At 33.4% G+C, this 12079-nt stretch overlaps 1 protein-coding gene across 1 annotated transcript; it reads right to left on the bottom strand.

Moving 5' to 3' along the window:
* Nucleotides 1–2997: 2997 nt before the first annotated feature.
* On the bottom strand, nucleotides 2998–4237 carry LOC149164696 (germin-like protein subfamily 1 member 7). Its single transcript, XM_089430968.1, has 4 exons — nucleotides 4013–4237; nucleotides 3784–3920; nucleotides 3526–3662; nucleotides 2998–3408 (listed from the first exon to the last, which is right to left on the bottom strand). Exons 1-4 carry the CDS (start codon nucleotides 4216–4218, stop codon nucleotides 3235–3237), a joined length of 654 nt encoding a protein of 217 aa, XP_089287094.1. The 5' UTR covers nucleotides 4219–4237; the 3' UTR covers nucleotides 2998–3234.
* Nucleotides 4238–12079: the final 7842 nt, after the last annotated feature.

Genomic DNA, 12079 nt, shown 5'->3' with positions numbered 1-12079 from the left:
TGTATAGTTTCTATAGCATACATAACATTTCCATACAACCTATTATTAGATGGATCCATATATTCCTATGGAAAAGTCGTGCATACCTCTTGACATTCCATACAGTTTGTATAGCCTTACAACCATACAACTAGCCATACTTGCTCAAGCAGTTTCAACTTTAGGGTTGTTTTGGTGACTGTGCAGTGCTGTTTTTGGCAGCGTGGGAAGGTATCTTTGTAAGATTTTTTAATAATGAATGAAAAGAGAATATTGAAAAATTGATTTATTTGTTCAAGAAGTCATTCTGCTCAACTTCAGGGTCGTTTTGGTCACTGTGCAGTGTTGTTTTTCGCAGCATGCGAAGGTTTATTTGTAAGCTTTTTAAGTAAGGAATGAAAAGAGAATCTTGAATTAGTAATTACTTATGTGTGAAATTTATTTTAATCTTGAATGAGTAGTTTGTGTGAAATTGTTTTTTATACTTGAGTGATTAATTTTCGGCTATTAATATTTATTTATTAATATTTATTTCTATATTGATTAAATTCAACAATTAGTTGATTTATTGAAATCATAAAGAATTAATCACTTAGGCTTGGAAATTTTCACAAATCCCTCTTACAAGACCTAATCACAAGAAGAGATTCTTTAATCTTCAAAATAGCTTCAAGATATAGCCCAATTCACAACACTGAAGAGTTGTTTTTCAATTGGTTGAAGAGTTGTTTTTCAGTTGGTTAATGAGAGGGCTCATCTTCTCTAGAGAGTAGGGAAACAATGAGATTCTTTTATCTTCAAAATAGACTCAAGATATAGCCCAATTCACAAAACTGATGAGTTGTTTTTCAGTTAGTACATCTTCTCTGGCAAACAATGTGGCAACCATTTTGTTATGGCCCCTGCTATAAATTTGGTAGTTGAGCAAGAAATCAAACCTTGAAGGATACGTACTAAAATTTCATTCCAAACATTTGGTTCACAATGTGACTTTAGAAATATAGATTTCATTTACTTTCAATTTTATTTCACAAGGAATAATTTGTTTTATTTAATAAGAAATAGTTTATAAACTATAATTAGCATTTTTTAAAGAAAGGTTGAGAATTCTTATTTATATATAAATATCTATTTTTAATATGTTTTGAATTTATTTAAAAAGGAGTACTTTGTATCAAATCCATGAGTGCTTGACCCAAGTAAGATACAATTTTAATATTTCATTTACTTAATTATTCATAAATCTTTTTAATATTTCTACTCATTATTTGTTCACAATGACATAAAATCATTTTTCCAGTTTTTGGAGACTACAATATTTCATATTATAATTAAAGTTTCAAGAGCATGATTGTGGAACACAAAGTACAACTTCCTTTCAAATTGACAATCCTTACAAAATGGACAAACTTACAAATAAATTAAATTTTCCAGTTTTTGGAGACTACAATATTTTATATTATAATTAATGTTTCAAGAGCATGATTGTGGAACACAAACTACAACTTCTTCTCAATTTTGAAAATCCTAACAAAATAGACAAACTTACAAATAAACTAAATTTTCCAGTTTTTGGAGACTACAATATTTTATATTATAATTAATGTTTCAAGAGCATGATTGTAGAACACAAACTACAACTTCTTCTCAATTTTGAAAATCCTAACAAAATAAACAAACTTACAAATAAATTAAATTTAAATAACGTGACAAAACTTATTTATTCCATAATTATAGTCAAAATACAATTTTCCCAATTTCTTTGCACCTTTTAAAACAATTACTAGTATTATTTAGTTTGAATAGCACACATTTCACAACTGCTTTGTTTTTTGCATTTGTCCGAGTAACCATGTTGGTCACGCGGCTAAAGTCAGTCAGCAAGCCACCAGTGGCGGCTGAAAGAGTTGAAAGAGTAAACAAAGAGACAAAAGCAAATTTATTAATTACATTTTTTAAATTTCCATATTTATAACAACTTTTCCACATCCATACAGAAGGGACTACCGCTGCTGCATGTGGCCCTTCTATCATCACGGAATCGCTGATTTTTGCGTTATTTCCATCTCAAGTTTCTCCAAACCTAGCTGATGAATATACGGTTAACTATTTTTCGTTATTTATCTCAATTTAAAACTGCAAAATTGTACAAACATGACCAGTGGCTAGATAGTAGAATAGTATATTTCACTAATTCAATTCCTTAATTCAATTCTTTACTTTGTATTTAAAGATTAGGGGATGATTAGCACTTCTCCATTCTGATGATGTAATCTTTGATAATGTAATCTTTTTCAAATTTGATTTGAGAGGTAACATTGGTGAAAAATCCAATCTCATTTTGTTAATTTAAAATTATTTATTTTTAAAATATTTAAAAACATGTTTTTTACAATTAACTTTTTTATAAATAAAATAAAATAAATTACAACACATATAATTTTTATTAATTTTTAAAAAGAAATTTTTTTATTATTATTTAAATTAAAAGTTATAATATCAATATGTGATTTGTTCTTTGGGTTGATAATTTAAACAGAAGTTAAACTTTATATTGATATTTAAGAATTCTAATTTATTTTTATATATAAAGAAAAATTAAATAACAAAAAATTACAATTTTATTTAAAATTATATTAAATAAAAGCAAAAAAATATTCAATAATTATAATGAAAATTAAAAATATAATATATTATAAAAAATTGTGTTCCTAAACCTATTTTATAATTAATTTTATATTGGAAAAGGACCATTTTTAAAATCACAAATTTTAATGATGTAACACCAACAAAATCTTAATACCCAACCAATTATATATACATATATATATGATACTCAACTTATAAAAAAATTCATTAAAAGATACTTCTCCTCGTCCAAAAGTTCAAAATAGTATATTTTAATTTATAATGACTTATAAAAAAATTCATTAAAAGATACTTCTCCTCGTCCAAAAGTTCAAAATAGTATATTTTAATTTATAATGAAGTAAAAAATGTACTATCCATTCACTTTATAAGGAACAAAACAATGTTTTGCATATAAGGAACAAAACAATGTTTGGCATAGATGCGTGCACGCTTGTATCTAAACATCGAAGAGATTATAGAAGTTCGACGTCTCGAGGGTTTGATCGAACAAAGGTGAAATTCAAAATCTATATTTATTTGTGGCCATCATCATTTGTGGTCGTTGTGGCGACTTCTACGCGCTGGCGCCGTTTGTTACAGTATATTCATAAAGTGCAATAGTGACTAAAAGGCTGTCGTAATATCTCTACCGGGTACACACCCACTGTTTGCAGTTTTCTTCAGAGAAGGAGCGTACCGATGAGCTGTTGACTTCAGCCAATTTACAGCCCCCTGGTCCACGTTCAGGGATGTTGCCAGTGCTCTCAGGGGAATATGAAATAAAGCTTCGCTGCTAGTCTGAAATCATATCATCCAAAACAATATGATATGATATAATCAATAACCATCTGAAATATATTGCAGCACTAGGTTTCAAATTATAATGGAAATATAATTGGTTGGATGCAGGCGTACCAGAGTGCCGGGATTTTCACTGTTAAGTGCCGACAAATACTCAGCTTCCACGCTTCCAACGTTGAGTTCAAAATGGAGCACACCTCTGGGAAATACGGTAACATCCCCCGGGTAAAGAATATCAATGTGTGACGCACCTAATCATTCAGTTTAAAGCAAATCAATTTGAATGATCAGATCATATACATAATAATAATAAGTGAATAGACATCGTGATAATAAGAAAATAAGATGTGTTGGCCTGAGTTGGATTAATACCAGTGGTGTCAACAAAGCCAACTTGAAGGGGTCCACCAGACAAAAGGGAGAGAACTTCTGAAGCTCTGGGATGTGTGTGAGGAAGGTTGCTTCCACACGGAACCATTTTAAACCTCACCACAGATAGCCCTTGTGTTCTGCAAAATCAATTTAACACCGTTAATTAATTTAATGTACAGGCCATACAAACAAAATATTTCCACAAGCAAATAATATGTGAATATATTACCGGACTGCAGGAAAGTTTTGAGGATTGGTTGCAGCTCGAATCCCGCCGGTATCGCTACTAACATCTCCATTCTTGAAAATGTTACGCAGGGTGAAGGTACTCAATCCCGTCTCAAAATCTCTAACGGGATCCGGATCTGCAGAGTAAACAAAGGTAGCAAAGAATAATACAACTGAAACTGAAACTAGGACTGCACTCGCCTTCATCTTCACTCGCAACAAAGGAAACGATAATGAAACGATGTTCAGAATTGTATGGCGGTAATGTGTATTTATAGGCCTCAAACCTTCAAATTTTCCTGGAAATATCTCTATTAAAACACGAAACGTTGGCACTTGCTCAGTCGACGCCGTATTTTGGAAATGGTAAATGAAATTGTGTACAAGTATGTGATAACGATGTTCAACCACGACTTGACTCAGTAAATGTTTGGTGGAGAGAAATAAAACGAAATCAGTGACTCGGTAAACGTGTGCATAATTAGTGAGGGTCGCTTTTAAAAAAGTACGGCATGAACTTGAACTTCCCCAAAGGAATGATGTGGGCCATGAATTTGTTTATCGGAGATGACACTTTCACTGGTCGAGTGATGCCAATGGATACGTAAGAGGACAAGTGATGATGTATGCGATGAAGAAGTTGTTTACGAAATAAATCGTAATTAATTAGTCGATAGGTGATGAAGATGCTTTTAATACATGGATTTAGACTTCCTACTCGTTTACTTGGCCATGATAAAGATGTTTATGAAATAAATTTGTAATTTTTATACAATTCCATAAATCATGCACTCGATGAAAATGTTTATAAGGGAGGCCTTTAGACTTAGTCACTAGTGCATGCCACTACCAAAATATTTATGCAAAGTTTAAATGGTAGGTTGTACGCTTTTATAGTACTAATAATGCTATATATGAATATTTTTGTTTTTACAAATATGATTTTATATCTTTTTATTTTTAAAAAATGTTAAAAATTTAAATATATGTATTTTTTTTTAAATTATGTTTATATATGTATATTTTAATCTTGATCATTTATTTGTAGATAAGTTTTAATGTAGATTTATGACAATTAGATTTGGTTTTAGGTTATGTTATTATGGCAAGTGAATTGTTTTCTAGTGATCCACGTGGGAGGGTGAAGTGATTCACTTTTCTTTTTTGGTTTACTCTCTACCTTTCTCAGGGCTTGTCCAAGTTCTTTTCCAACATGGAAATGGATAAGGTGGATTATGCGAAAAGTTTGTATCCTTCTCAACCATTTGAACCACAATTTGATTTCCTAAGTAGCACATCGATAGGGTCAAAGGGTGTTGGGAGGTCTTTTGAGGCTGCTCCAAGTACTCCAATTAATGTGATTGTTCTTTCAATGGGTTATTCATTCAATGCAAAGCACAATGAAGCAAATGGAAGAACTATCATAAAGGTCCTTTTCCCACCCAAGGATAATGGTTTTATCCCCTTGAATGCTCCCCCCATTGATTTTGTTCCATCCCTTTTCACTCCGTAGGAAAACAATAAGCCGTTGGAGAAATCTAATCTTGGTGCACAATTTAATCTCTCTTTAAGCCCCAAGCCTACTAAGAGGTCTATAATAATGAAGCTTAGGAAGGTCTCAATGGTTGTAGGAAAGGACATGGGGTTTGGAGAAATTACTTCTCTAGTGAACAAAGCTTTGGTCAATACCTTTTGTTGCAATTCTATTTGTGACAGTGCTTTGAAGAACTTGTTATCTTCCTCATGGGCATTAAAGCTAGGCTATTTTCTTGTGTTCCACAATTTGGTTAGAGGATGTATCTACTTCCTGTTTAATTTAGAGCAAGATCATTAGAAAATTTTGGAGAAGGACTAGTCCTTAGATACCTCTGTATTGATTTTGAAATGGTGGACCATAGACTTCAACCATGTCAAGGCTCTTCTAGCCATTCAATAGGTGTGGAATATTCTGCCAAGCCTCCCCTTTATTTTTTGGTTTGAATCTATCTTGAAAGCAATCAAGAACAAGTTAGATTGATTCATAGGTCTTGACCCAAACTAGGCTTCAAGGCCAAATGGAAGGTGGACTTGGGTCTTAGTCGAAGTGGACATAAGAGAGGATTTATTCAACAAAATTGATCTAATATATAATGGCTCTTCATGGCTCCAGAAAGTAGCGTATTAGAATTTTCCCTTTTATTGCGTGAGTTGCCATGATGTCAGACATTTATAGAGCTAATGTTAGAAGGTGGCTCCCACGAAAAAAATTAAAAGAAAAAGGAGTGCGTTAAGAGTAAGAAGGGCTCTGGCGCAAAGGCCTCAAATGTTCTTTCCTCAATTCTGTTGACACACTTCTTCAAATTTTTTTACAAAACATTGTGATTCTTAAATAAGTCTCTCCCTTAATCAAATCTAAGCTAAAATAAAACTAAAATCAACCTAATAGTAGGTGGGGTCCTACCTCCATGGGTATCATAAGGATGATCACTTGTTTATAGAATAATTTCATGAAGGTACTTGTATGATTATTCCGTGGGGGCTTCCCAGGGGGAGCAATACCATACCATGTGTGTTCATATTAGGGGATATATATTGAGGGAAAATGACATAATATATTGATCATATAATAAGGTGTAAAGGGTTTTTATATTAGCAGGTAAAGAAAATGGAGCTCAAAGTTAATGAAAAATATAAAGGGGTATACAAAATGTTAATGAAAAAATGGATACCTAAAATATATAGTGAAAGTAGGGGCTTTTAAAATTGGGAAGGTGTATTGGGTTTGTATTGATAGGGGATTAAATAATGTGATTTTTAGAGGTATTTTATAATATGTAGTCAAATTAAGGGTATTGTTTAGTATGCCACGAATGCACATAATATGTCAGAGGTTCATTGAGTGAAGCCCGTGTGGATTATTTTACTTCTCTAAGTCTCTAATCTACATACTAATGAATTCCATGTACTATTAGTGCATCCTCACCAAAGGCTTGACATTAACAGTGGTTCTACCATATTATGTTAATTTTTTATGGTTTCTTATATTCAACAGTCTTGGTCAATGAAGATATTAAAGGGTCCTTCCCTATCCAAATACATATTTAAAGAAAAGGATATACCCATAGACTTTCTTTGCAAGTGCAAATGCAATGAAGTTTGGTGTGGGAATGGCCTACCTTAAGAATATATGTGTGTATGTGTGTTAAAGTGAGGGGATATTGATTTAAAGCTATTTTCCAATACAAATATTATGATGAAATGTTGTGATATATGTGTTTTAACTTTACCAACATCTACATGGGGTCAAAGGCTTAACCTCATATGTTGGGTAAGAGTTATCTCTTCATGAACAATGCATAAACGCATACAAAAACATATCATGTCTGTTGTTGAAGGGGATTGTGTTTGCATATTTGTCACTGTCAAGGCCTGCTGGAAGTAATTTTGTGATTTGAAACCCATCGACAAAAATACACGTTAAATTGTATGGAGGGTATAGGTTTGTTGCACCAACACATGTCCATAAATTCTAGCCCTAAGTTTTAATGCATATCAATATGGTTCAAATTGTGATTTTACTATTCATCATTTTTACAATGGTACCTGAACATACATTTAAGTGATTCATTGTGGAAGTTTATGAAGACGTTTAAGGCCCAATAATGGCATGAAATCTATCACATTTTATGTTATCTTGAGAAACAGTCCCTATTTTACATATCCTTGTGTAAAGGTACACAAACACTCCCTCTGTATTCCACAAATTATTTCTGGCAAGGTGTGTTCCATTCTATATGGTCATTAAGTGATTGTACCTTCTTTTAGTACTAGATTTTATGCTTCTGTAAATATATATCTACACACACACACACACACACACACACACACATTCTATTACTAGTCTTTAAGATGTCCTCTAAAAAATGACTTAGCACCATTTAGATCATTCAGGTAATCCATGGCTACAAGATGCTCACATTTATGTAGACTATAAAAAGACAAAATAAACTCGGGGCCTCTCAACCTCACGACAATTGCCCCTGTTTATCAAAAAAATTATATATAATGCATGACTAGTTTATTTTATTTTTACCTGTACAAGAAAAAATTATTTTGAAAAAAATCATATCTCCAGGGTCAAACGAGGGCATATGCCCACATTATATTGTCAATAAGTCTATGACTTGTTTTTTTTCTCTTCAACTTATGATTCACTGGGTGTGTATGGTGAAATGTAGCAACTGTGTGATGACATATGATAACGATTGTTTTTGTTTGTTCAAACAACATCGACCAACCTTACGGACCTCGACTGCGGTCAACATCTTCCAAACACCCATTGTCACGTGCTCATCCCTCTAATAAATATAGCTCCCTCATACCAAATTCATTATATCTCATATGGAGCATCATAACCTTGGTATCTTGTATGTGTTGGTCATATATATTGTACTTTAATCGCATATCCACTGAAACACAACCTAGTTTCTCTCGCCTACTAATTCGTCATTGTATGGCACCCATATTTCTCAAGTTATGATTATATTTCCTCATAGAAATATCAACCCCCTGGCACACAACAAATTTTATTCAAAAAACTCACCACATGCCCTATGTCGACATGAAGTATCACAGTTAACTTAGAGCACAAACTTCTTCTAGTAAGGAAGATACACATAGATACAAATGCTCCATCCTATTTCCTTCCTTAAAGCTCGTAGATATTTATGTGAGAGGTATTAAAAAAATGTCGATTCTCCCTAGTGTATTGGCAAATTAACACAAAATAACATTCATAGACCCTTGAGACACTCTAGTCTCAGGTCCAGACGAGGAACCTGATAATGGGAGAATCACACTTCATATATCTTGCCATGAAAAATTTCTTTGTGGGGAGTCTCATACTTATCTTCCACGCCACTAGCTTCAAATATTTCCTTTACATTGTATTTACATAATCATGAATTCAAATTCACTCTAGTTATTACATATTTTCCATACTTAGTCATCAATTATTTATTAATTCGACAAGAACGCATAGTATATTATTTTATCACCCCAAAAACACATGTTTTAATCGTCTAGCTAGTTTGAATGCCCATTCACATGTGTTTTAGCAAGGAAAGGGGTCTCACACATCAATTATTATTTGTATGTTAACATATGGTTGTAGTGTCATGATTTATATTCATTACTATTCAGTTTAGACCAATGTTCAATATATGCCATAGTATTCTTATTGACACATACATGAGTTTTCCCTTTCCCCGAGTCATTGTTTCCCCTGTGAGTTTTCATTTTCCCTTACAATAGTAGAAGCATGAATATATTGTTGATTATATTGCTTACTGAGTTAACATGATAAATTTATTTCCAAAGAATGAGATTTTTTAGTAGGCATAGTCATGGGAGATGGAGAAATAATAGAGAAAGAGGACAAAACCCATAGTAGAGAAGGAATAAGAGACCTAGGTCTTCTATCTATTTTGATGCTAAATCTGATGAGCTAAACCAACTACTGCAAACCAATTTCCTAAATATCGCAAGCCAACAAGCATATTTCCCTGTCCATCCATCTCCTAATCATCTGCCAAGCATTGGAATACCTGTGTCACCTCATGTTCCTATAAAAAAAATTATCCATACCAACAATGGTTGGAAAGAAAATATTTACCCACAACAAAAGCCAACACATGTATGGCCAACTGCCTCGTTTCCTCCTTCGCCACCCCTTCCATTGTTGCAACCATCTTAGCACCTGCAATGTGCAGCCTCACATGTTATTCCTGTCATATAAAAAATATCACAAGTCCCTCAGCTTGTAGTGAGCTAGGAGAAAAAAAAACATGCAAGTTATGAAATTTGACAACTCCCATGGATCCTCACACTCTGTTACTTCCCATTCTCACCATGATCAGTAGGATAGAAATATCTTCCCTAGGCCTGGTGGACTGACCTAGAACAACAGAAAGACAAAGGCACTAATATTTTCCTTAAAGTAAATAGATAACATGATGAATCCTACCTAGAATCTGTCATATGCTTCGCTCCTTCCTTGGCTTGAATGCTCCAATCACTATTATTAGAACCTGCACAATCAAATAACACAAGCCAACGATCCACAGAATCTATGTAGCATCATCTAATCACTTTATTCAATAGATCAACATGGTATTGAAATATATGAAACCATAACATCATATATAGGAAAACAAAGAACTCTTTGCATTAATAGAAATGGAGTGAGTTACAACCAAAAATAGGTGTTGATCCTATAAAAGAGCTCCTCCAAGTTGACTTGTCCTTTCCTTGTCACAAAGTGCACCTCTAATCACCCTAATGCATGGAAATATATCTCTCACATCAACAACATAAGGGTAGAATCACTCTCCAAAATCCAACCCCTTGCCTATGGATGGCAGTAAATATATAGGTGAAGTAGGTAGTTCATGAATTCTTATCATTTTATCAATTAGGGCTTGAGATCCACTCTTAATGGGAGGATGAGCTCAAGGGATCAGGGATGAAAACTCCAAGGTAGAATAACATAGGATTCAAGAATTTTGTCTGAGGTAAATGGTTACAATAGATCCTAGAAGCTTCTGGAAGAAGAGGCTTTGAGATTCTCTCGTTTTTCCTGAATTTCTAGAACCAAGGCAGGTGCACAATGGAGAAACCTATATGTAATCAATGTAGGCCATAGTGGAGTAACCTGGTAGTCAACGCTATATAGTAGGAGGCTAGGAAGCATTGGTCCTTGAAACTCAAGGATTAGAATGAGTCATTCTTACAGCATTATGCAAGGATGATGAAAAGGAGGTAAAAGGATGTTGATTGATCCAGTTGAATGCCTATTGACCATATGTGACAAAATGGTCTATAACACCCTCTTCCTTAAAATTCTTCATTTCCTCTTTGAGTATTTTAACTCATTATGCATTTCAGGCATGCCATGAACTCTGTCACATTTTCTATTATCTTGAGAATCAATCCCTATTTTACATATGCTTGTGTAAAGGTATACAATTCACTCTCTCTGTATTCCAAAAATCATTTATGTTTATTTAGACAGTATGTCTATTTTCTTGTTGAAGAAACTATGCATAATTATATGTGTTTTTATTGTAACTACCGCATCGAGCTATGTTATAAAGCTCCAGTAAGCTTTTTTTTTGTTTTTGTTTTTGTTTTTGTTTTTTTTTGTTTTCAGTGGTTTGTTGGTCATAGGTGTCATAGAACATTGTGTACAATGTTCCCCCGAGGGGGAGGGGTTTGTGACATCCCCAGGTTAAAGTTTCATGTAATAAAGGATAATAAATGGAAAATAATACCAAGGTCACAAGACACATATTCCAAGTTGAAAGTTAGGAAAACACTATAGTGGGAATCACTTGTGGTTTAGTTATGGATATGGAAATTGGCAAAGGCATTGAAAAACGAAAATAGGCAATAATTGACATTTAATTATGAAAATAAAGGAAAACAAGAGAGAAGGAAGGTGAACACACAAAAATTTGCATGCTAAGGAAATTAGAAGGAAAATGGAAAAAAAAAAAAAAGGAACATTAATGATAAAAAGACATCAGAGAAATCTTTCATATCTTTTTGTCAATTTTGGCTTTCAATTAGTTTTGAGAGAGAGAGAGTTCCAATAGGAGAGAGAAATCAAGCAAAGTAAAGCAAAGGACAAGCAAAGGAAAGCGAAGGAAAATAAGGAGAAGGTTGGATCAACAACTTTAGTGGGAAGGTATTGTAGGTAACAAGTTGCAAGTGTGATTTCATAGCTAAGGTCTGAATGCATGGTACATGCATTTGTTTATTTGGTTCATTTGTTATCATTGGCATGGTTTTTTCCTAGTTTGACGACAGTTTCAACATTTCCTTTCGATTTCTTGGATTTTCAAGGTGTGATGGGATTCATTCTTGGTTGAGCTTTGGATTACCGAAAGGTTTTGGAACTAGGTGACATGTTCTCAAGAGAATTCCAAAGGGTTGGGAGTGGAGATTTTTTTCTATGGGAATCCCTCGATAGTGGGTGGAGACAAGAAAATTCCTCAAGGTATGGTGAAGAAATTTTGAGGCATCCAAT

Source organism: Pinus tabuliformis, chromosome 5_1 (genome assembly GCF_031772625.1).
Source record: "Pinus tabuliformis cultivar Carrire ecotype Pingquan chromosome 5_1, CPIR1, whole genome shotgun sequence".
NCBI lineage: Eukaryota > Viridiplantae > Streptophyta > Pinopsida > Pinales > Pinaceae > Pinus > Pinus tabuliformis.
Note: the sequence above shows the minus strand (reverse complement) of the source record. Positions and strands in the feature narration are given on the sequence as shown.